Here is a 24986-nt window from a genome sequence, read left to right as displayed (position 1 = left end):
CTGCAATCCTGGGTCCAGTTTGGGGCTCCCCAGCTGAAGAGAGACAGAGAGCTGCTGGAGAGAGCCCAAGGCAGAGGCAGGAGGATGCTGAGGGGACTTGAGCATCTCCCCTGGGAAGAGAGACTGAGAGCCCTGGGGCTGTTTAGCCTGCAGAGGAGAAGGCTGAGAGGGATCTGATCAATGTCTCTCAAGAGCTGAGGGCTGGGGGTCAGGGGCAGGGGGCCAAGCTCTGTTGGGTGCTGCACAGTTGCTGGGGCTGTGTGCATGAACTTTTCACCCAGCCCCCAGCCCTGCACTTTCTGTCCTGTTCTCACCAGCTGCAGCACTGCACCAGGAGCTGTGTGTGCCCCAAAGCAAGGGGAAGCAGCCTGTGCTCGGGCTGGCAGATGTGAAGATGCTTGCAGCTCCAGCTGCAGGAGTGTGAGACCTGCTCCAAAACTCACCCAGTGGGGGGTTGGTCTCTGTTGGGAGCCTCCTGACCCTCAGTGCCTGTTAGGAGGGGACTGAGGGCTGGGCACTGCCACCCTGCAGAGCAGGGTTGGCAGAGCATTGCTTCACACCTGCTGGGTACCTCTGTGCTGAGGCTTGCCCAGGATGTCACAGCAATGGCAGGAGTATAAATCATGATTTAATCACCCTGGCTTACCTTAACAACCCTTGGGAGCCAGTCCCACTGCTGCTTGGGTGGGGGCAGAAGCGATTTTTGCTCTGGTGGGAGCAGCCAGCTGGGGAGAAGCAGCTCAAACCATCCTCCAGAATCACAGAATGGGCTGGGCTGGGAGGGAGCTGCAGAGCTCAGGCAGCCCAAGCCCTCTGCACTCAGCAGGGACAGCCCCAACTCCAGCAGCTTGCCCACAGCCCTCTCCAGCCTCCCCTTCAACAGCTCCAGGCAGGGAGCCTCAACCACCTCCCTGGGCAACCTCTGCCAGGCTTCCACCACCCTCCTGCTGCACAACTTCTTCCTCACCTCCAAGCTCAAGCTGCTCTGCTCTGCTTTGCAGCCCTTGGCCCTGCTGCTGTCCCTGCAGGCCTTTGCCAACAGTCTCTCTGCAGCCTTCTTGCAGCCCCTTCAGGTCCTGGCAGGCTGCTCTGAGCTCTGCCTGCAGCCTTCTCTTCTCCAGGCTGCACACCCCCAGCTCCCTCAGCCTGGCCTGGCAGCAGAGCTGCTCCAAGCCCCTGAGCACACTCTTGGCCTTCATCCTGTCCCTGCAGGCCTTTGCAAACAGTCTGTCTGCAGCCTTCTTGCAGCCCCTTCAGGTCCCCATTCCCATGGGTTCCCATTCCTCCAGCTCCCTCATGGTGCAGTCCTGCTGAGCTGTGTGTGGTGCTGCACCTCTCTGCTCATCTGCATGGTGAAAAGCAGATTTGGGATGGGTTGTTGGTTGTTTTGCACAGGGTTGTGGTTTCTCTTTCCTCTTGAACTCTTAACCTTTCTGTATTTAAAACAGGATTGCTCTGGCCTCATTCACAAATGGGTAGCTCTGGGGAGATGCTCCAATATCCAGGGCTGGGGCCCTCAGCACAGGAAGGACCTGGAGCTGATGGAGAGGCTCTGGAGGAAGGCAAAGAAGGTTATCAGAGGGCTGGAGAACCTCTCCTGTGAGGCCAGGCTGAGGGAGCTGGGGGTGTTCCTCTGTGCCAGGAAGGATCTGGAGGGGCTGGAAGGTGTCCAGAGCAGGGCCACGAGGAGGAGCAGAGGGCTGGAGCTGCTCTGCTGTGAGCACAGACTGAGGGAGTTGGGGTTGTGCAGGCTGGAGAGGAGAAGGCTCCCAGGAGACCTCATTGTGGCCTTCCAGGATCTGCAGGGGGCTCCAAGAAAGCTGGGGAGAGACTGCTGAGGGTGTCAGGGAGGGATAGGACTGGGGGGGATGGAGCAGAACTGGAAGTGGGGAGATTGAGATTGGCTGTGAGGAAGAAGTTGTTGCCCATGAGGGTGGTGAGAGCCTGGCACAGGCTGCCCAGGGAGGTGGTGGCAGCCTCCTGCCTGGAGGTGTTTGCAGCCAGGCTGGAGGTGGCTGTGAGCAGCCTGCTGTGGTGTGAGGTGTCCCTGCCCGTGGCAGGGGGCTGGGGCTGGCTGAGCCTTGGGGTCCCTCCCAGCCCTGGCAGTTCCCTGATGCCAGGATTCCCTGCCGGGTGATGCTGGGACTCGAACCTGTGCAGGGTGTGCCACACGGTGGGGAGGGACTCTGTGAAGCTGTCTGGGGGCAGCCGGGAGGGGATGTGACGTCCTCGGTGCTGAAGCAGAGCCAGGCACGGCTGGGAAGCTCAGAGCCTGCTTTCCGCTTCAGGTCAGCGCAGGAATTGCACAGGCTGCGAGCTGGAGGCTGCCTGCTGACTAAGAGCCCTTGCAGGCCTTCCTGCTCGGCACAAAGCGGATGCCTCATTGCTATTCGCAGTTGGAGCGGCACAGTTCGAGCTGTCTGCTGCTGAGCTTAGGGAAGTTCCTGTGCAGGCAGCTGAGGGCAGGAGCCGGCTGGCTCCCATGGATCGCCCTGAAGGCTTTCTCTAAGCTCTTCCTGCCTGTTCCAAGTGCTTTGCTGCTGCTCTCACCCACATCTCAGCGGTGCTTTACTCTTTGTGTTCCCCCTCTGCCCCCCTCCCATCCTCACAGCCTGCTTGGGCAGCCTCTCAGCCTTGGCTCCCCTTCCCCCTGAGCTCTGGCCAGGGTGCAGAGAGCTGGCTCAAGACCTGCCCCCAGTTTAAAGTCTGCTTTATAGAGGGTGAGGTCCCAGCCTTTAACCTCTGCAGTGCCACTGCTCTCTGGGCTGCTCTGCAAGAGCACAGCTCCTGCTTTTCACAAGCCCTGGGCTAGGAGGAGAGGAGGAGCAGCCTGTGTGGACTGACACCACCCCTCCCCCAGGGTCACTTCATTATAGACCCACAGAGCTGCCAGGGCTGGAAGGGAGCTCAAGGCTCAGCCAGCCCCAGCCCCCTGCCACGGGCAGGGACACCTCACACCACAGCAGGTTGCTCACAGCCACCTCCAGCCTGGCTGCAAACACCTCCAGGCAGGAGGCTGCCACCACCTCCCTGGGCAGCCTGTGCCAGCTGATAGTTCCCCTCGAGGTGCTGCTGCCCGTGGGAAAGTCATGGACACTGCAGGGGGTTTAGTTTTCTCCTGCTTGTTGATTAGGAACTGCTGGAGAAGCCAAACATGCTCTGCAGCCTCTCTGATTGATAAGAACCCAGAGCTGAATGAGGGCTTCAGAGCAGCGTGCCAGGAATCTGCTCAGCTCCTCACAGCTCTGACTCCAACCTGCCATGGGAGAGGGGCAGGAGGAGTTTGTGGCTTGAAGTTTCCTCTTCTCTCTTTCAGTTTTAGTCTGACTCATGGAATCACAGAGTCCCAGAGTGCCAGGGGCTGGCAGGGAGCTGCAGAGCTCAGCCAGCCCAAGCCCCCTGCCCCAGCAGGGGCACCCAGAGCAGCTCACACAGCAACACATCCAGCTGGCCTTGCAAGAGCTCCACACAGGGAGACTGCACAGCCCCCCTGGGCAGCCTCTGCCAGGCTTCTCTCACCCTCACAGGGGAAAAGTTCTTCCTCCTCTTCCCATGGCACTTCCTCTGCCTCAGCTTCCACCACTGCCCCTTGTGCTGGCATTGGGCAGCCCCCAGCAGAGCCTGGCTCCAGCCTCTGGCCACTGCCCCTGCACAGCTTTAGCCCCAGCAAGGAGCTCACCTCTCAGGCTCCTCCAAGCCAAGCTCCAGAGCCCTCAGCTCCCTCAGGCTCTTCCTTGGTTAGAGTTCAGGAGTGACTCTTCCATTGCTGTCAGCTACCCCAGGCTGCCTTCTTGGCTCTCAGTAGAAGGCAGCTGAGCATCCAGGGTGGCAGGAGGAATTTCCAGAACCACAGAATAGATTTGGTTGGAAAAGGCCTTCAAGATCACCCAACCCAGCCTTTCCCCACCCAGCACAGCCAGGGGCATGGATCAGTGGGGGGAACAGCAGTGGATTTGCAGTCAGATGTGAGTGCTGGAGCTGAAAAGCTTGACCTTCAGCTTTGACAAACACACTGCAGTCCTGGGGAGATGTCCTCCTTGCCAAGCTAAACAGTGTGGGCTGGAGTGATAAGCAATTAATTTGTGATCACAGAGGTCATCCAAGTAAGGTAAACCCACGGCAAGGGGGACCTGAGGGGGCTGCAAGAAGGCTGCAGAGAGGCTGTTGGCAAAGGCCTGCAGGGACAGCAGCAGGGCCAAGGGCTGCAAAGCAGAGCAGAGCAGCTTGAGCTTGGAGGTGAGGAAGAAGTTGTGCAGCAGGAGGGTGGTGGAAGCCTGGCAGAGGTTGCCCAGGGAGGTGGTTGAGGCTCCCTGCCTGGAGCTGTTGAAGGGGAGGCTGGAGAGGGCTGTGGGCAAGCTGCTGGAGTTGGGGCTGTCCCTGCTGAGTGCAGAGGGCTTGGGCTGCCTGAGCTCTGCAGCTCCCTCCCAGCCCAGCCCATTCTGTGGCTGTATGAGTGTTAAATGAAGGCTTGGAGAGATGTTTGGCTATCTACAGATAAGGATTAGTTCTCCTGGACCCATTCTTGGCAGGTATTGAGGTGCTTGGGTACCAGTGGGGGTGCCACCAGCTGCCCACAGGATCTCTTCCAGTGTTTTTGCTTTCTCAAGGTTCCATCTCGAGGCACAGCTCCTGAGGTGGGCAGAGTGGCCAGGCAGAGGGTGGCCAGGGTGCCAGGCAGCTTTGTTTCACCTCCCTTCCAGCACTTCTGTTTATCCATCTCTGTGTGTTTGCTTTTTTCACAAGAGCATGGCACTGCTGACTGCTGCCCAGCTTCTGATCCACTCTAACCCCAGGTCCTCCCTACAGCTGCTGCTTCTCCTGTGTTTGTGCTGTGAACTCTTCCTTCCAAAGGACAAATATTAACCCTGATTTCTTTCCTAATCGGTTTAGATCACTGCTCTACCCTGCCCAGCGTTACTCTGAGTTCCCTTCTTGACCTCTGAAGTGCTTAGCCCCCTCCCTTTGCCCTGAGTGTCCTCTGCTCTGCCCTGCTGAGGCCACAGCTGGAATCTTGTGTCCAGCTCTGGGCCCCTCAGGTCAGGAAGGAGCTCAGGGAAGTGCTGGAGAGAGTCCATGGCAGAGGCACAAAGATGCTGCAGGCAGTGGAAGCTCTTCCTTAGGAGCAGAGCCTGAGGGAGCTGAGGGCTCTGGAGCTTGGCTTGGAGGAGCCTGAGAGGTGAGCTCCTTGCTGGGGCTAAAGCTGTGCAGGGGCAGTGGCCAGAGGCTGGAGCCAGGCTCTGCTGGGGGCTGCCCAATGCCAGCACAAGGGGCAGTGGTGGAAGCTGAGGCAGAGGCAGTGCCATGGGAAGAGGAGGAAGAATTTGTTCCCTGGGAGGGTGAGAGAAGCCTGGCAGAGGCTGCCCAGGGGGGCTGTGGAGTCTCCCTGTGTGGAGCTCTTGCAAGGCCAGCTGGATGTGTTGCTGTGTGAGCTGCTCTGGGTGCCCCTGCTGGGGCAGGGGGCTTGGGCTGGCTGAGCTCTGCAGCTCCCCTCCAGCCCCTGGCACTCTGGGATGCTCTGATTCTCTGTGCTTGTCTGGGCAAGTGCTGCCTGTGCCCACAGAGGCTGCTTCCATATCACCTTTCATGGGGGGGTTGGTCCTCAGCTCATCCCCTGCACACCCAACCTTTGCTGAGCTTCCTTCTGGACCCCGGCTGCGTGCAGGAGCAGCTCTGCCCTTCAGCTGCATGGCTGCCCTGCTGGCACAGCTGGCACAGCTGGCACTGCAGGCCAGGCTCGGTGGGGCTGGCTGCTCCTTACAAACTTCTACAAGTACTGCAGCTGGCCCAGAGAGTTTATCCAGGAGCTGCAGTTGGATGTGGGCTGCTCCAGCACCGCCCAGCACAGCAGGAGCCTTCTGGGCCCGGGGGGTTCCTTTTGTGTTGTCTTTGTTTGTTTCTTTTCTCCTTTTCACTTTCTGCCTCTCTTGGGGTTTTCCTTTTTTCTTTTTATTTTTCTTTATTCCTTTTTAATTTTTCTTTTTGCCTTTCCACTTTATTTTTCCTTTTTTCCCCTTTTTAATTTTTTTCCTTTTCTTTATTCCTTTTTTTAAAATTTTTCTTTTTCCTTCTTTTTTCCTTTTCTATTTTCGTTTTATTTTTCCTTTTCCTCTTTTCCTTCTCCTCTTTTCCTTCTCCTCTTTTCCTTCTCCTCTTTTCCTTCTCCTCTTTTCCTTCTCCTCTTTTCCTTCTCCTCTTTTCCTTCTCCTCTTTTCCTTCTCCTCTTTTCCTTCTCCTCTTTTCCTTCTCCTCTTTTCCTTCTCCTCTTTTCCTTCTCCTCTTTTCCTTCTCCTCTTTTCCTTCCCCCCTTTTTTCCTTTTTTCCCCTTTTCCTTCTTTTTTTCCTCCAGTTTAGAACTTTCCCCCCCCTGCTTTTCCAGTGTTCAGCCTTCACTTTCCTTCACTTTCCAAGCTGACCAGTAGTGGCTCTGAGATGGCTTCATCTGGCCAAGCCCTTAAGAGAGAGTGGATTAGACTCAGGTAACTAAAACCAAAGGCATGGCTTGAGGTCAGTGTCCCCTCCTGCTCCCCGCTCCCCCACCCTCCCAGCCAAGTTCTTTCTCCTTTATTGTGCTTGGGGATTTTTTTTGACTAGCAGGACAAAGGAGGGGATTCTGCCCCTCTGCTCTGCTCTGCTGAGACCCCACCTGGAGCTCTGCATCCAGTTCTGGTGCCCCTGGCTGCTGGAGAGAGTCCAGAGGAAGGCCATGAAGATGATGAGAGGGATGGAGAACCTCCCCTGTGGGGACAGGCTGAGGGAGTTGGGGTTGTTAAGCTTGGAGAAAAGAAGGCTCCAGGGAGACCTCAGAGCAGCCTTCCAGTACCTGAAGAGGACTGCAAGAAAGCCAGGAAGGGACTTTCTACAAGGGCTTGGAGTGATGTGACAGGAGGGAAGGGACTGAAGCTTGAGGAGGGCAGACAGAGACTGGAGAGGAGGAAGAAATTCTTCCCAGTGAGGCTGGGGAGACTCTGGCACAGGCTGCCCAGGGAGGCTGTGGCTGCCTCCTCCCTGGAGGTGTTCAGGGCCAGGCTGGATGAGGCCCTGAGCAAGCTGGGGCTGGTGGGAGGTGTCCCTGCCCAAGGCAGGGGGCTGGAACTGGATGATCTTCCAGGACCCTTCCAGCCCAAGCTGTGAACCTGTTGGCTTGCTGCTGTAAGTGACAAACAGTTGGCTTCTGTTCCCATCTCAGCTACCAAAAATCTTGACTCTTGGTTCGTGTCTTTGTGCCCACACTCCTGGTCCTTCCTTTTCAGGATCCTTCTGTCCTGTGGAATTCTGCACACTGAGCCAAACCACCTGTCAGCAGAGTCAGTACAGACTGCACAGGTCAGATGGAAGCACTTTCCAGATCTAGATCTACTCCCTCCCTTCTCTGAAGGCTTTCCAGCTGTCATCCTCTCAGCTCTCAGGCACTGGGTAAATGTCAAGCACAGGCTACGTGCAGCAGAGCTGAGCAAGGCTCCTAAAGCACTTGACTTGCCCCACTCCTGGCTGCTGAGGATAACACATGGCAGGAATGATGTCCATGTGGGCAGTGGGAACAGATCCTATGGCCTGAGTGATGCCAAGGCCTGAAACCACAGCAGTGTGGGCAATGGATGGCACCTCAGCTGCACAGCTGGACATGGCCTTGGAATCACACAATGGGCTGGTCTGGGAGGGAGCTGCAGAGCTCAGGCAGCCCAAGCCCTCTGCACTCAGCAGGGACAGCCCCAACTCCAGCAGCTTGCCCACAGCCCTCTCCAGCCTCCCCTTCAACAGCTCCAGGCAGGGAGCCTCAACCACCTCCCTGGGCAACCTCTGCCAGGCTTCCACCACCCTCCTGCTGCACAACTTCTTCCTCACCTCCAAGCTCAAGCTGCTCTGCTCTGCTTTGCAGCCCTTGGCCCTGCTGCTGTCCCTGCAGGCCTTTGCCAACAGTCTCTCTGCAGCCTTCTTGCAGCCCCTTCAGGTCCTGGCAGGCTGCTCTGAGCTCTGCCTGCAGCCTTCTCTTCTCCAGGCTCAACACCCCCAGCTCCCTCAGCCTGGCCTGGCAGCAGAGCTGCTCCAAGCCCCTGAGCATTCTCCTGGCCTCCTCTGGAGCCTCTCCATCAGCTCCAGGTCCTTGCTGTGCTGAGGGCTGCAGAGCTGCACCCAGCCCTGCAGGGGAGGTCTCAGTGGTGCAGAGTAAATTGCAGGTTTTCTGTTGATGAACTTAGTGCACAAAGCAGCTCCAAACCTGCCATGGCAAGAGGCAGCAACATAAACCTCATGAGTGTGCAGCTCAGCAAAGCTATCAGAGCAGAGCTCAGCTGCTGGGAGGGCTCAGAGGAGAACTCTCCCCTGCATGGTGAGCAGCTGAGGGCCCACTAAAGCTTTTGTCACCATAAGTTGCTTTTGGATTATTAGAGTCACAGAACTGTCAGGGCTGGAAGGGAGCTCAAGGCTCAGCCAGTCCCAGCCCCCTGCCATGGGCAGGGACACCTCACACCACAGCAGGTTGCTCACAGCCACCTCCAGCCTGGCTGCAAACACCTCCAGGCAGGAGGCTGCCACCACCTCCCTGGGCAGCCTGTGCCAGAAGGAGCCAGAGCTTTGGAATGGAATTCTGGCAGCTCATGACTGAGAGCAAAGGCCAGGACAGGTCTGGAGCAGGTGCTGTGTCCTGTTTGCTGTTGGAAAACACTGATGTGAAACCAGAGGGAGCTAAACAAACACCACAGTGGTGGCTGCTTTGTCAGCCCTTCACCTCCACTCTGCTCTGGGGTCCAGGAGCTCAGCTTTTTGCCTGGAGCTAGGTCATCAGCTGGCCTCAGTCAGCTTGGCTGACTGCTGATCAAGTGCAGGAAGCTTTGTTGGGTGCCTGCAGGTGAAGGCTTTGGTAAAATAAAGGAGGAATTACTGCCTGGGGCTGAAATCCTCTTAGTCTGTATCTGTCTTCTCATTCACCTTCCAGGCCCAGAACAGTCTTCCTGAAGCACCTCTGAAGTTCTTTTCTTCTCTCTTCACAGAACCACAGGGTTTGAAGTGACCTCTGGAGATCATTTAATCCAACCTCCTCTTCCAGGGAAGCATCACCTAGAGGAGGTTGCACAGGACAGCATCCAGGTGGGTTTTGAGTGACTCCAGAGATGGAGGCTCCACCACCTCTCTGGGCAGCCTGCCCCTGGGCTCTGTCACTCTCAGAGTAAAGAATTTCACAGTATCACAGAAGAGACCTCAAAGATCATCACATCCAAGCTGTCACCACAGACCTCATGACCAGACCATGGCACCAAGTGCCACATCCAATCCCCTCTGGAACACCACCTTGAATTCCCTTCTCATGTTCAACCAGACCAAGGGCAGGGTCCTGCAGCTGGGGCAGGGCAATCCCAGGCACTGATCCAGGCTGGGCAGGGACTGGCTGGAGAGCAGCCCTGAAGGAAAGGACCTGGGGGTGCTGGGGGAGGAGAAGCTCAGCAGGAGCCAGCAGGGAGCACTTGCAGCCCAGAGAGCCAAGCAGAGCCTGGGCTGCAGCAAGAGAAGTGTGGCCAGCAGGGCAGGGAGGGGATTCTGCCCCTCTGCTCCACTCTGCTGAGACCACAGCTGCAGCTCTGGGGCCAGGTCTGGAGCCTCTGTGCCAGGAAGGATCTGGAGGGGCTGGAAGGTGTCCAGAGCAGGGCCACGAGGAGGAGCAGAGGGCTGGAGCTGCTCTGCTGTGAGCACAGACTGAGGGAGTTGGGGTTGTGCAGGCTGGAGAGGAGAAGGCTCCCAGGAGACCTCATTGTGGCCTTCCAGGATCTGCAGGGGGCTCCAAGAAAGCTGGGGAGGGACTGCTGAGGGTGTCAGGGAGGGATAGGACTGGGGGGGATGGAGCAGAACTAGAAGTGGGGAGATGGAGATTGGCTGTGAGGAAGAAGTTCACCAGGAGGGTGGTGAGAGCCTGGCACAGGCTGCCCAGGGAGGTGGTGGCAGCCTCCTGCCTGGAGGTGTTTGCAGCCAGGCTGGAGGTGGCTGTGAGCAACCTGCTGTGGTGTGAGGTGTCCCTGCCCGTGGCAGGGGGCTGGGGCTGGCTGAGCCCTGAGCTCCCTCCCAGCCCTGGCAGTCTGTGGATCTCTGGTTGTCAGAGGTGTGTTTCAGGAGGGATGTTCTCAGTGGATCTCAGAGCATCCCTCCTCCTGAACACAGCAGCAGCAGTGTAACACTTCCCCAGAGCAGCCAAGAGGGCAGAGGGGAAATGTGGTACTGCTCTCTCCCCCACCCTGGACTGCACAGTGCTGTGGTTTTGAAGGGACTTTGCTGTTCTGTTGTTGTATGGAAGCCTGTTCCATAAAGCCATCCATGCACATCCCCAGGAGGCAACTCCTGTGGGCTGCACACAGCTGAGGGCCACATTTATGGCACAGAGTTTTAACCAGGCTCCTAACTCAGCTCTGTAACAGCTCTGTAAGCCCTTGGTTAGCTATCTTTGCCCTCCCCTTCATTCTGGTAATTGAGTTTCCAAAATGGTTTTATTCTCTCCTCTTAATCTGCCCAAGGATTTTATCCTCTCCTCTTCAACCTGCCCAAGGATTCTATCCTCTCCTCTTCAACCTGCCCAAGGATTTTATCCTCTCCTCTTCAACCTGCCCAAGGATTTTGTCCTCTCCTCTTCAACCTGCCCAAGGATTCTATCCTCTCCTCTTCAACCTGCCCAAGGATTTTATCCTCTCCTCTTTATTCTGCCCAAGGATTTTATCCTCTCCTCTTCAACCTGACCAAGGATTTTATCCTCTCCTCTTCAACCTGCCCAAGGATTCTATCCTCTCCTCTTCAACCTGCCCAAGGATTCTATCCTCTCCTCTTTATTCTGCCCAAGGATTTTATCCTCTCCTCCCAACCTGCCCAAGGATTTTGTCCTCTCCTCTTCAACCTGCCCAAGGATTTTATTCTCTCCTCCCAACCTGCCCAAGGATTTTATCCTCTCCTCTTCAACCTGCCCAAGGATTTTATCCTCTCCTCTTCAACCTGCCCAAGGATTTTATCCTCTCCTCCTGATTCTGCCCAAGGATTTTACCCTCTCCTCTTGAATCTGCCCACTCCATGCTTTTATTTCTTCCTCAGCAACCAGGATCTCTCTCATTGTCCATTCTATTAGTGGAACATTCCTGCTCTCAATGGCACAAATGTTTATTCAGCTGGGGAGCTGCAGCTCTGTGAGGAGCTTCAGCCTCCCAGTGCCTTTCATCCAGGCACTAAATAAACCCTGGAGGAAAAGAGCCTCTTAAAAATGCCACATGTGGTCCCTTGGGCAAAATGAGTCCCCCTGGGAAGAAACTGCAGGAGGAGGTTGAAGAAGCCAAGGGTTTGGGGATAGTATTCCTTAAATCCAGACTGACTTTGGGAATAGGAGGACCTGGGGGGGTGGAATTACTCCTTCTCCCTAGGCCACTGGTGGATATGTGTTGAAGACAGGACTGGGCCATGCCCACTTGTGCCTCCAGTGGAAGGGGTCCAGAGCACTGGAATTGCAGGTACCTACAGAACAGCCAGCAGTCTGAAAGGCTTTAGACCCTCAGGTCAAACCACAGGGTCACTAAGGCTGCAAAAGACCTCTGAGATCATTGAGCCCAACCATAACCCAACTACCCTGACCACTGAAAGACCTCTAAGGTCATGGAGTCTAACCATCAGCCTCAGACCACCAGGGAAAGACCTCTAAGGTCAGAGTCCAAGCATCAACCTGAGACCACCATGGAAAGACCTCCAAGGTCAGAGTCCAGGCATCAACCTGAGACCACCATGGAAAGACCTCCAAGGTCAGAGTCCAGGCATCAACCTAAGACCAGCATGGAAAGACCTCTAAGATCAGACTCCAACCACCAACCTCAGACCAGCATGGAAAGACCTCTAAGATCAGACTCCAACCACCAACCTGAGACCAGCATGGAAAGACCTCTAAGGTCAGAGTCCAGCCCTGCCCAACAATGCCTGCCCAGCTTATATTGGTGCTTGGGATTGCCCTTCAGTCCATCCTTACAGCCAGAAAGCTTTTTAGCTCTGCCTCCAAACAGGCTTTGCCTTCTGGGAGAGCCCAGAAGTGCTGCTTAGACTCAGAGAATCATTAAGGTTGGTGAGCAGGCAGCCCCTCTGTGGCACCCCAGGCTGCCCCAGTCTCCCCTCCTGTGTGTAGCTGACAGAGGAAAGCCTGCAGGGCCCTGCAGCTTGAAGCCAGAAAGTGGGGATCCCTCTCAGCCTTCTCCTCTGCAGGCTAAACAGCCCCAGGGCTCTCAGTCTCTCTTCCCAGGGGAGATGCTCAAGTCCCCTCAGCATCCTCCTGCCTCTGCCTTGGGCTCTCTCCAGCAGCTCTCTGTCTCTCTTCAGCTGGGGAGCCCCAAACTGGACCCAGGATTGCAGCTGTGCTCTCAGCAGGGCAGAGCAGAGGGGGAGCAGAACCTCCCCAGCCCTGCTGGCCACACTTCTCTTGCTGCCCCCCAGGCTCCCCTTGGCTCTCTTGGCCTTGTGCCCCTTCCAGCCTAACCCATTCTGTGAATTTGACACTGGGTGCATCCCAGCTGGACCAGCTTGCAACAGGTCCCAGAGCAGATGGATGAGAGGAGCTTCTTGTGGTGTTGCCTTTCCTTTCCACCCTTGATCAGGAAGGAGTTTCCCTGCTTTGCAGCTGCAGTCTGAAGTGCAGAGCAGCTGAGGGGTTGGCCTCTGGCCGCACATGGAAGTGCAGCTGACACAGGCAGATGAAGGGCCTGAAGAAAGCAGAGCAAGCAGCTGTGCCTCCTTTGCTGATCATCTCAACAACCCAAACAGGTTCAGCCTCTCAGTTTCACTTCCCTTGGGTGAGAGTGGATGGGGGAATATGCAGTGAGTTTCCTCACCTCAGCTGAAGCCCCACCAGAACCAGCAGGGCTTTCATTCCTGAGGCTGGGAGCTGTGCTGTGGCTCCCCACTGCCATCATCTCCAACAGCATTTGCCACTCCTGTGTGAGCACACAGCCTGGGGACACTTCTTGCCCTTCAGCTGCCTCACACAGAACTGCAGCCTCAGCAGGTGTGCTGAGGACACCAAGCTGTGTGGGGCAGCAGGCAGAGCAGGGAAGGATCCATCCAGAGGCACCTGGGCAGGCTGCAGAGCTGGGCACAGGACAACCTCAGGAGGTTCAACAAGAACAAGGGCAGGGTCCTGCAGCTGGGGCAGGGCAATCCCAGGCACTGATCCAGGCTGGGCAGGGACTGGCTGGAGAGCAGCCCTGAAGGAAAGGACCTGGGGGTGCTGGGGGAGGAGAAGCTCAGCAGGAGCCAGCAGGGAGCACTTGCAGCCCAGAGAGCCAAGCAGAGCCTGGGCTGCAGCAAGAGAAGTGTGGCCAGCAGGGCAGGGAGGGGATTCTGCCCCTCTGCTCCACTCTGCTGAGACCACAGCTGGAGCTCTGGGGCCAGTTCTGGAGCCTCTGTGCCAGGAAGGATCTGGAGGGGCTGGAAGGTGTCCAGAGAAGGGCCACGAGGATGAGCAGAGGGCTGGAGCTGCTCTGCTGTGAGCACAGCCTGAGGGAGTTGGGGTTGTGCAGGCTGGAGAGGAGAAGGCTCCCAGGAGACCTCATTGTGGCCTTTCAGGATCTGCAGGGGGCTCCAGGAAAGCTGGGGAGGGACTGCTGAGGGTGTCAGGGAGGGACAGGACTGGGGGGGGTGGGGCAGAAGTGGGGAGATGGAGATTGGCTGTGAGGAAGAAGTTGTTGCCCAGGAGGGTGGTGAGAGCCTGGCACAGGCTGCCCAGGGAGGTGGTGGCAGCCTCCTGCCTGGAGGTGTTTGCAGCCAGGCTGGAGGTGGCTGTGAGCAACCTGCTGTGGTGTGAGGTGTCCCTGCCCATGGCAGGGGGCTGGAACTGGCTGAGCCCTGAGCTCCCTTCCAGCCCTGGCAGGTCTAAGTCACATAGGTATTAAACTTCAGAGTTCAGGCTGTGCCTTTCAGAGGTATTTTTGCTGTGCCCACTTCCATTTGTGTTTTAGGGCCAAGCTATTCTGAGCCCTGTCAGCTTTTGTCCTCCAACAGCACAGGGCAGAAAACCTTTGTTGTGTTTTGTTGTTCCTTTACAGCCCAATGATGCTGCTTCTCGTTCTGGTGCAGCAGTGGTCCTGCAGTTACTGCTCCCTTCCCCACCCTTGGGAGGCTGGCAATCTTGCATCCCATCATCTTAAGCAAGTCACAAACCTAGGCTAACCCAAGGCTTCCTGGCCTGGCTGATGGAGCTGTTGTGCCCCTACCAAGAAACCTTCAGTAACTTGCCTGGAGCCACCCCTCAGGGACTTCTTCATCAGCTGCTGCATCCCCTGGCACAGCTGGGAAGCTTTCTGGTCCCCCCTGCAGGGCCCTAGGGCTGCCCCTGAGCCTACAGCTGGAGCAGCAGGGACCCTGTTCCCTTGGTGGGGGACCCTGACTGCTGTCTACAACTACCTGTAGTGAAGTGGGGGTCAGTCTCTTCTCCCCAGGGTCAGATGATGGCTCCAAAATGTCCTGAAATTGCAGCAGGGGAGGCTTGGGCTGGACATCAGCATAAAATTGTTTAGGATCATAGAGTCAGCCAGGTTGGAAAAGACCTCAGAGATCATCAAGTCCAACCTATTGCCCAACACCTCCTGACAACTGAGCCATGGCTCCAAGTGCCACATCCAAGCCTTCTTTGAACCACTTCCATGGATGGTGACTCCACCACCTCCCTGGGCAGCACATCCCCATGGCCAATCTCTCTTGCTGGGAAGAACTTTCTCCTCACCTCCAGGCTGAACCTCCCCTGGCACAGCTTGAGACTGTGTCCTCTTGTTCTGGTGCTGGGTGCCTGGGAGCAGAGCCCAACCCCCACCTGGCTACAACCTCCCTTCAGGTAGCTGTAGAGATCAATGAGGTCTCCCCTGAGCCTCCTCTTCTCCAGGCTCAACACCCCCAGCTCCCTCAGCCTCTCCTCCCAGGGCTGTGCTCCTGACCCCTCCCCAGCTTCATTGCCCTTCTCTGGACACCTTCAAGTCTCTCAATGTCCTTCTGAAACGGAGGGGCCCGGAGCTGGACACAGGCCTCAAGGTGCTTCGCTGCAGCAGCGGTCGGGGCCTGGCACAGGCTGCCCGGGGCGGGGGTGGAGTCCCCAGCCGCGGAGGTGACCAAGGCACTGTGGACGTGGGGTTTCGGGGGGTGGCTCAGTAGCTACCGTGGCGCCAGGCCCACGGCAGGGCTCGGCGATGGGGGAGGTGTTGTCCAACCGAAACAAGGCCACAGCACGGCCTCCGCTTCCCCTCGGAGGAGGGAGCCTGCTCCCACCGCCCACCGCGCCGCGGCGCCGGCACAGCTCCTCCCGCGCCTCGCCCCGGCGCGGCCTGCCGCAAAAGCAGCGGCGCAGGCGGGAGCGCGGAAAGGCCACAAAGCGCCCCGGGCCCGGCGGAACCGGAGGTGCGGCGGGGGGCGGGAAAGGCCCGGGCGGGGGGCGGGAAAGGACCGGGCGGGGGGCGGGAAAGGCCGCGGCGGAGCCCGGGCTGGGGGCCGCCCTTTGACCGCGCGGGCGGGGCGCGAGGGCGGCGCCGCGGGGGCCGCTGGGAGACGTGACGTGTTCCCTGCCGGCCCCGCCCCCGCAGGGTATATAAGGGGCGGCGCTCACGCCGTCGGTCTTTTTCGCTCCGGGTTTGCCGTCGCCGAGCAGGTGAGGCGCGCCGGGGCGGGGCAGGCCGCGCTCGGCGGAGGGGCTGGGCGGGGGGGATGGCGTGCTTGAGAGGGCCTAGCAGTTACTGTGGAGCGGTTACACTGCAGGGGGTGGGGGCGTCGTGGAATCGGCTGTGGGGGTGGGGGCTGAGAGGAGCGGGGCGAGCGGGAATGCGCACGTCGGGAGAGCGGCGATGGGCCGTGCGCCTCGAGTTCGGTGCCCGGGGAGCGCCCCGGCTATGCCGGCGTGGCACCGCAGGCGCCCGGTCGCCGCCCTCTCAGTCCGAGGTGGGGGTAACGGTGGAGCCGCGGCGCCGGAATGCGCGGCGGGCGGCGGTGCGGTTCGACGGGGCCCGCCGGCCGGGCCCGGCGGTGGGGGGAAGGGCAGGGCAGGGCCGGGGCACGAGTGAAAAGATGGCCGCTCGCCGCCTGCCTGCTGGCAGCGCCACAAAATGGAGGACGCGGCGGCCCGGGCGGGGTGAGTCACACAAAGGAGCGGGGCCGGCCCCGCCCTCCGCGCCGCCCGCCGGCCCCGCCGCGCCCCGGCCGCCGCCCCGCCGCTGCCCGGCCGCCCGCGGGTAACTCGAGCCCGGTGGCGGCGCGGGGAGGGGGCTATCGAGGGGCGCTCCGCGGGGGCCCCGGGCCGGGGCCTTGTCTGAGTCGCTCCGCCCTCCCCCGGCGGGGCGGGGCCGGGGCCTCCATCCCGGCCGGGCCTGCCCGGGCCGCCCCGCACGTCGGGCGGCCATCGCCGCACGCGGCCGGCCCCTCGGCCGCCTCCCCCCCTCCGGCGCCTCCCCCCCGGCGCCGCTCGGCAGGACGTGGCGCACGGCGAGGCGTAACCTGGGGGCGACTCCGCAGGTGTCGATTCTCTTTCGCCGAAAGAAAGACCCAGCCTTAGCCCACATCCACCATGGGAAAGGAGAAGACCCACATCAACATCGTCGTCATCGGCCACGTCGACTCCGGCAAGTCCACCACCACCGGCCACCTCATCTACAAATGCGGTGGGATCGACAAGAGGACCATCGAGAAGTTCGAGAAGGAAGCCGCTGAGGTGCGTGGGACAGCGGCGGCCGCAAAGCGCGGTGGTTTTCTCGGCGGGGGGGCGCCTGGGGGGCTTCGGGAGTGAATAGGAAAGAGGGCGGCCAAAGGAAGCTGCAGGCTGCGCTGTGGCCGCGGGGAGGCGGTGGGGTTGCAGCTGTCCCGCGGAGCGGCGCACGAGTGCGGCGCGGCCACAGGGCGGCAGCTGGGCTGCAGTTGTCCCCGAACTTAAAACAAGTGCCCGAGTGTTGCGGCCGCCATGATGTGGTTGCTGTAAAGCTCACGTTAAGCGCAGAAGGGAGCGGGGAAAAAGGCTGCTTTTGTCTAAAGCTGCCTCTGCCTGGAGTCCGCATCCAGGGGGAGCTTCCACGTTCGGTCTTTGCATCCGTGAAGTCGAGGATGAAATCAAAACAGGTTGCTTTGATGAGGTTTGCTCGTGAAAACAAGGAGGATGTGGGGTTTGGTGTTGGAACCTGTTACAAAAAGGCTTTATGATATTTTTTTCGTCCCCTCTGGAACATCGGGTAACAAAAGATAGCAGATGTGGGGCTGAGTGGCAGTGTGAAGTGGTGGTTGTCACTGGGGGTGCATTAGGAGCACAGAGGATCCTCGGTGGTGGTGATCAGTGGGGTTGCATTAGCAAGGTGAGCAGAGGATACTTGGTAGGGATTAGTAACAGATGAGTCAGAGAATTGTCAGGGTTGGAAGGGACCCCAAGGATCAGGCAGTAGCTCCAACCCCCTGCCATGGGCAGGGACACCACACTACAGCAGGTTGCTCACAGCCACCTCCAGCCTGGCCTTCAGCACCTCCAGGGGTGAGGCCTGTAGAGGCTACTTGGTAGGGATCATCATTAGGAGAGCATCAGTAAGGAGTGTGCAGAGGACACCTGGCAGTGATGATCGCTGGGGTGCCATCAGTCACAAGCTTGTAGAGGACACTTGATAAGTCAGGCTTGAGCACTAAAGATGTGTTAGTGCAATTAACAAGTTGTCAAGAGGGCTGAAAGCTGTCAACAGGTTAGATGCCAGCACAGTTGGCACCTCTCCCTGGTGGTGCCAAGAGTGTCCTGCTGCTCCTCCTGCCAGCAGCAGCGCTTCCCAGTCCTGAGCCGTGTGGCTATTCTTAGGCCTTTGGTCTTTAGCCAGGAGGGGATCCTGCTGAAGGGGAAGCACACAGATGCATGTCCTTAAAGTGAGGAAGAGCAGGGAGGGTTTGCTCATCCTGACCTGTGACCCCTCAGATGGGCAAAGGCTCCTTCAAGTACGCCTGGGTGCTGGACAAGCTGAAGGCCGAGCGCGAGCGCGGCATCACCATCGACATCTCCCTCTGGAAGTTTGAGACCAGCAAGTACTACGTCACCATCATCGACGCGCCTGGGCACAGAGACTTCATCAAGAACATGATCACTGGGACCTCCCAGGTATGACAGACTGACCCCTGACAGCTTGCTTGCAGTAGATGTTTGCAGGTGTCTGAGGGCTGGGGGGCAGGAGGGAGGCGACAGCCCCTGCTCACTTGCACCCTGGGGCAGGACAAGGGACAGTGGAAACTACAGCACAGGATGCTGAAGGGACTGCAGCACTGCCTGGGGAGCAGAGGCTGAGAGCCCTGGGGCTGTTCAGTCTGCAGAGGAGAAGGCCTTAACGTGAGGAGGAGCTTAGAATTGCAGAATCAACCAGGCTGGAAGAGACCTCCAAGATTGTGCAGTCCAAACTGTCACCCAGCCCTATCCAATCAACTAGACCATGGCACTGAGTGCCTCATCTAGGCTTTTCTTCTCCACTGTGAGGCTCCCAGAGCAGGCTGCCCAGAGAGGTTGTGGAGTCTCCTTCTCTGGAGCCTTCCCAGCAGAGGTTGTGGAGTCTCCTCTGGAGCCTTCCCAGCCCTGTCTGGATGTGTTCCTGTGTGAGATTCTCTGCTCCTGCTCTGGTAGGGGGCTTGGACTGGGAGCTCTCCAGAGGTCCCTTCTAACCCCTGACAGCCTGTAAGCCTGTGAACTAAGGATTTGCTGGGGTGGGAAGGTTCCCCATACCCCTTGCTAGAGGTACAGACACTAAGGAGAGGTCTGGTGTGGCTTTCCTGCCCAAAGGCAGCTGTGCTGGCCTAGTCCCTGCTGCAGAGCTGCAAAGGCTCTGCGAGAGCTTTGGTTTTGCCCTCCCTAAAGGGCAGCTGCGGTGTCCTGACCACGGCCGCAGATGGACAAACCCTGAGCTGTGGTGTGCTCTGTGGCTCCCCAAAGGCTGCCCGTGCTGTGCTGGTGGGTGCTGCAGCTGTGCAGGCCCCGTGCTGAGGTGCGGTGTGCTGTTGCTCCCTCCCCCAGGCGGACTGTGCCGTGCTGATCGTGGCTGCCGGCGTCGGCGAGTTCGAGGCCGGCATCTCCAAGAACGGGCAGACCCGTGAGCACGCCCTTCTGGCCTACACCCTGGGCGTCAAGCAGCTGATTGTTGGGGTCAACAAGATGGATTCCACCGAGCCCCCCTACAGCCAGAAGCGATATGAAGAGATCGTCAAGGAAGTCAGCACCTACATCAAGAAGATTGGCTACAACCCGGACACCGTGGCCTTCGTGCCGATCTCTGGCTGGAACGGAGACAACATGCTGGAGCCCAGCTCCAACGTAAGCCTGCCCTCCCCTGTGTGGAGTCAAGGGAACTGGGAGCTCTGCTGGGCTTCCATCACCCACTGTTCACATCGTTTTTAATCGCTAGTGTGTGAAACTGTTGGTCAGGAAGCAAAGCATAGACTCAGCCAGGTTGGGAAATAGCTCAGAGATCCTCAAGTCCAACCTATTGCCTAACCCCTAACACCTCCTGGTAACTAAGCCCTGGCTCCAAGTGGCACATCCAAGCCTTCTTTGAACACCTCCAGGGATGGGGACTCCACCACCTCCCTGGGCAGCACATCCCAAGGGCCAATCTCTCTCTTGCAGGGAAGAGCTTTCTCTTCGCCTCCAGCCTAAGTCTCCCCTGCCACAGTTTGAGACTGTGTCCTCTTGTTCTGGGGCTGGTTACCTGGGAGAAGAGCCCAACCCCCACCTGGCTGCAACCTCCCTTCAGGGAGTTGGAGAGAGCAATGAGGTCTCCCCTGAGCCTCCTCTGCTCCAGGCAGAATTCTGTAAAGGTTGAGAAGCCATTCCTGTTGCAGTCCTCAAGGCTGTGTGCAGGCTGCTGCTGTGCTTTCAGCACAAGGTCCTAGCCTGGAGCATGCAAAGCATCTGGGATGTGGTTTAATGGCCAGGGAGGGCTCAGGTTGGGGGTTGGACTCTGGCTAAATCCGTCCTAGCCCTTCTCAAGGCCTTACTCTGCAGTAGTGTTGCTGAGTTGAAGCTAAGCTCTGTCCTGGCCCCATCACTGGGGGCAGAGGGTTCACACCTGGGCTTGCCTGTGTTGCAGATGCCCTGGTTCAAGGGGTGGAAGGTGACCCGCAAGGATGGCAGTGCCAGTGGCACCACCCTGCTCGAGGCTCTGGACTGCATCCTGCCGCCCACACGCCCCACGGACAAGCCTCTGCGCCTGCCCCTGCAGGACGTCTACAAGATCGGCGGTGAGTGTCCTGCAGAGCCTGCCCCTCCTGCCCCCCGGGGCCCTGCCTGTGGCCCCCCGCCCCCCCGGGGCCCTGCCCGCACCCCCCCCCCCCCCCCCGGGCCCCTGCCTGCGCCCCCCCCCCGGGCCCTGCCTGCACCAGGGCGCACGCACTGCAGGGCCTCCAGAGGCTTTGTGCCTCAGACAGCTCATGTCTCAGGGTCTCCTGCTGCCTCTCTGCCCATGGGTGGTTAATGCTTTCAGGTGAAGAGCTTGGCAGGTAGCTGCCTGCCTTCGAGGAGGGGGTGGAAGAGCCTCAGTGCCAAGCTCAGATTCATTTAGATAAAATGCAGACAAGAGGCAGTAGGGGAAGGGGCAGTGGATGTAAACCCCAGCAAGGATGCTGAAGGGACTGCAGCACTGCCTGGGGAGGGGAGGCTGAGAGCCCTGGGGCTGCTCAGTCTGCAGAGGAGAAGGCTGAGAGGGATCCGATCAATCTGATCAATAGCTGAGGGCTGGGGGGCAGGAGGCAGGGCACAGGCTCTGCTCAGCTGCACCCTGGGATAGGACAAGGAGCAGTGGATGGAAACTGCAGCACAGGAGGTTCCAGCTCAGCATCAGGAGGAACTTCTGCCCTGGGAGGCTCCCAGAGCCCTGGAGCAGGCTGCCCAGAGAGGCTGTGGAGTCTCCTGCTCTGGCAGGGGCAGGGACTGGGAGCTCTCCAGAGGTCCCTTCCAGCCCCTCTCACCCTGTGAGCCTGCTTTCCACGTTGGGGCTGGAATGACTTGCCCAGAGCAGGCAGCAGGTGAACGGCAAGGGAGCTCCAGAGGTCCCTTTGCTCCCTACCATTCTGCGATCGTGAGCAGGCTGTGGAAGGGGGAGGAGGGCAGTGTGTGCCCTAGGGCTGTGCCGGCGTGGCGCGCAGGACTGCTCTGCCCGTTGCGCCGTGCCCCGCCTGACGCCGCCTCTCCCCGGCAGGCATCGGCACGGTGCCGGTGGGCCGCGTGGAAACCGGCGTCCTGAAGCCGGGCATGGTGGTGACCTTCGCCCCCGTCAACGTCACCACTGAGGTCAAGTCCGTGGAGATGCACCACGAGGCCCTGGCCGAGGCCCTGCCCGGGGACAACGTCGGCTTCAACGTCAAGAACGTGTCGGTGAAGGACGTGCGGCGCGGCAACGTGGCCGGGGACAGCAAGAACGACCCTCCCATGGAGGCCGCCGGCTTCACCGCCCAGGTCTGCGCGCCCGGCCCCGCCGCCGCCCGCCCCGGGCCCCGCCACCGCCCGCCCCGGGCCCTGCCGCCGCCCGCCCCGGGCCCCGCCGCCGCCTGCCGCTCACTCGCCTCTCTTGCCTCCCCAGGTCATCATCCTGAACCACCCCGGGCAGATCAGCGCCGGCTACGCCCCGGTGCTGGACTGCCACACCGCGCACATCGCCTGCAAGTTCGCCGAGCTGAAGGAGAAGATCGACCGGCGCTCCGGCAAGAAGCTGGAGGACGGGCCCAAGTTCCTCAAGTCCGGGGACGCCGCCATCGTGGACATGATCCCTGGCAAGCCCATGTGTGTGGAGAGCTTCTCTGATTACCCTCCTCTTGGTAAGCATCTCCTGGGCTCTGGGAGAGCCTCCTCGGTGTCTGGCACGCCCTGCAAAGCGCTGCTGGAAGCTGGCGCTGCAGCAGGAGCTTGGAAGCAGAACTCCATGGTGCAGCGGAGGGCAGGGTGCTCTGGATAGCCCTGTCCTGCTCTCAGGCAGTGGTATTCACCCACTTGCCCCACTGCAGAGAAGCCCCCATGGGTAGGTAGCTCTGGATAGAGCTCTGCCTGGAGCACCTCCTAGGAAGACTGAGGGTTGGGGCTGTTCAGTCTGGAGAGAAGGCTCCAAGGAGACCACCTTGTGGCCTTCCAGCCTCTGAAGGGGGTACAGGAAACCTGGGGAGGGACTTTTGAGGGTGTCAGGGAGGGATAGGACTGGGGGGGATGGAGCAAAACTAGAAGTGGGAAGATTGAGATTGGATGTGAGGAAGAAGTTGTTGCCCAGGAGGGTGGTGAGAGCCTGGCACAGGCTGCCCAGGGAGGTGGTGGAAGCCTCCTGCCTGGAGGTGCTTGCAGCCAGGCTGGAGGTGGCTGTGAGCAGCCTGCTGTGGGGTGAGGTGTCCCTGGCCGTGGCAGGGGGCTGGGAGTGGCTGAGCCTGGGGGTCCCTCCCAAGCCTGAGCCTGGTGTGACCGTGGCTCTCTGTTCCCAGGCCGCTTCGCCGTGCGCGACATGAGGCAGACGGTTGCCGTGGGGGTCATCAAGGCGGTGGACAAGAAGGCTGGCGGCGCTGGCAAGGTCACAAAGTCTGCCCAGAAGGCCCAGAAGGCTAAATGAAAATTCTGTGCATCAGCTGCCACCTCGGTCCTGCTCAGTGGTGGAAGAAGGGTCTCAGAACTGCTTGTCCCAATTGGCCATTTCAGCTCCATAGTCAAAGACTGGTTGATGATTCCAATGCACCGTAAGAGCTTCAGGAGGAAAGGAATGTTGGTGCACCCTTGGTTTGCCTGGCAGTTTAAGTTATTAGTCTTTAAGGATTAAACAAACACAAAGCCACACACCCCAAAAATTGATTGGATTTTTTAGAATGGAAAATTGACCCAAAAAAAAAAGGGGGAAAAAAAAAAACACAGAAGGAAAATCTGTCACAGGTTTGAGACCATTAAAGCAAAGAGTTCAATGCTGCGTCTCTGTCTTCTTTGGGTGCCTGTTTCTAGAGCAAAACCTTCCCTCCTGCTGGGATCAGAGAGGAGCAGGAGGCTGCTGCAGGGCCTGCCCAGCCAGGTGCTCCCCAGTTTGTTTCTGCAGGGCAGGACTCGGCTGCAGGTTTAGTTAGAGCTTTGCCTAAGCCTTACAGACACAGCAGCCTCTGGTGCTGGCTGCTTCAGAGGTGGTGCAGGGCTTGGATAGCACAGGTGCCAGGTAGCAGCTGTGGTGGTCTGAAATGCTTTGAGGAGAGCTCTGGGTGCAGAAATGCTGTGGACAAAGCCACACTTGACCTCCCAGCCCGAGAGCCAGGGTTGGGTTTCCCAGGAGCCTTGCACACAGGTGGTTGTTTCTTCCAATTGGCAGTAGGAGGCAGAGGATTCCTGGCTGGCTGGGGAGCTGTCTGCAGTCCCCTTCACACTTAGCATCTGAACGTTCTCTGCTCCACAGCAGCTGAACTTGCAGCTCAGACTCTGTCCAGAAGGCTGTGGTGCACATCAAGGGGTGACCCAGCCACCACTGCAGCATCTGCCTGGGTTTGCCTTGCAAGAGCAGAGCTTGGAGAGAGTCCAGCAGGCATGTGTGCTCAGCTCCCTCAGGAGTGGTGCTCAGAACTCTCCTGCTCCATGGCTCTGACCTTCGGGTGCAGGACGTTGTTGGGCTGCTTGCAGCCGGTGCTGGAGCCTTGTGCAGAGCCCTGTGGTAGCAGCACCAGGTGGTGGCACTGGATGTTTGCTGCCTCTGGCAATGGAGTGAGAGATTCAGGTCAACCAATTGCAGAGACCTTGGTTCACCAGTCCAGAAGATGACTGCTGATTGATAGGTGAATCCTCCAGGGAAAGCATTTGGGGCTGCAGGGAATGCCAGCTGTAATGAAGGGAGCTTCCAGCCCTGGCTTGGAGCTGGTCAGGGGAGAGGGCAGTTAATGGCTAACCAGGCCTGGCTTGCACAAGGGCACAGCTGTTTCACTAACCTTGAGCACTGTTTCCCCACAGCATCCCCACCTCTGCTCAGGCAGAGTCCAGGATCTTGGCAGGGTTGTTCTGACACCAGTCGTGTCTCTGCTGCCTGGAGCAGCCACATTCTCTTGGTTTCCTTTCCTTCCCCAGCTGTGTGCTTGCTCTGCAGGGCTCCTCTGTACTGCTTGGATATGCTCAACTAGCCCTGAGCTGCTTTGCCTTCTTTTCATGCTCTCTTTGCTTTGGTTGGATCTTCTCTCCCTTCTCTGCTCACCTTCTGTGTCTTAACTGCAGTCAAACCTGGGAGGACTCTCACAGCACCTCCAGAAGTACTGAGTGCAGTGGGGGCGAGGGCCTTGGGCCTCTGCAGAAGGCTGGAGTTAAGCAGAGGAATCTCTCCCAGTTCTTCCCTCCTGCTGCTGAAGGTTTGTTGCTGTCCCCAAGGCCGCAGGAAGTGACTCACTCGACACTGGAGGCAGCTGTAGTGCTGCCATGAAGCTCTCCCAGCTGGTGCCAAACCTTTGCATGCTCTCCAGTGAACCTCTGGCTCTTGTCCCAGAGGCTGTGCTCAGCCTGCTTCAGCAGAGCACAAAGCTCTCCACTGGGTGGCAACCAACCACCAGAGAGCTTTGGCACCAAGAGCCACCTGCGGGTGCAGCCCTGTGTCTGTGACACCTTGCTGGGGGTGGCTGTGCAGGGGCAGGCTGTGTGGTTTGGCTGGGCAGGGGCTGGAGGTGCTGAGCCCAGCCTGCTTGCAGTCCCTCTGGGCTCTGCAGAGCCTTGGCCTTCAGCTGCCTCTGCTTCCCCTGCATCACTGGGGAGGAAACCTGGAAGAAACTGATGCAAGCTGAAGCCTCCTTAGGGTTTGGCACAGCCTTGGCCACGGGCAGTGTCTCTGGTGTGAGGCAGCAGCAGCTGAGGGCAGGCAGTGCAGCCCTTCCAGAGGCCTTTTGCTTCTGATCAGCTGTGTGTGGAGCACTGAAGTGGCCAAGTGTGGCTGCTGCCCAGGCTGCTGGGAGGAGGTTCCATGCTGCTCAGGCACAAGAGTCAGTCCACAGCTTGGGGCAGGAAGGGGCTGGGTTTGCCCCTGGGATTG

At 58.9% G+C, this 24986-nt stretch overlaps 1 protein-coding gene across 1 annotated transcript; it reads left to right on the top strand.

Annotated features, from left to right (window-relative positions):
* The first annotated feature begins 15516 nt into the window (after positions 1-15516).
* On the top strand, positions 15517-22802 carry EEF1A1 (eukaryotic translation elongation factor 1 alpha 1). The gene is made up of 8 exons (XM_054162533.1): positions 15517-15631; positions 16489-16684; positions 17915-18094; positions 18995-19291; positions 20067-20217; positions 21174-21430; positions 21555-21789; positions 22438-22802. The coding sequence occupies exons 2-8, from the start codon at positions 16541-16543 to the stop codon at positions 22560-22562; spliced, it is 1389 nt and encodes a 462-aa protein (XP_054018508.1). The 5' UTR covers positions 15517-15631; positions 16489-16540; the 3' UTR covers positions 22563-22802.
* The last annotated feature ends 2184 nt before the right edge of the window (positions 22803-24986 follow it).

The sequence above is a fragment of the Dryobates pubescens genome, chromosome 6, assembly GCF_014839835.1.
Source record: "Dryobates pubescens isolate bDryPub1 chromosome 6, bDryPub1.pri, whole genome shotgun sequence".
NCBI lineage: Eukaryota > Metazoa > Chordata > Aves > Piciformes > Picidae > Dryobates > Dryobates pubescens.
Note: the sequence above shows the minus strand (reverse complement) of the source record. Positions and strands in the feature narration are given on the sequence as shown.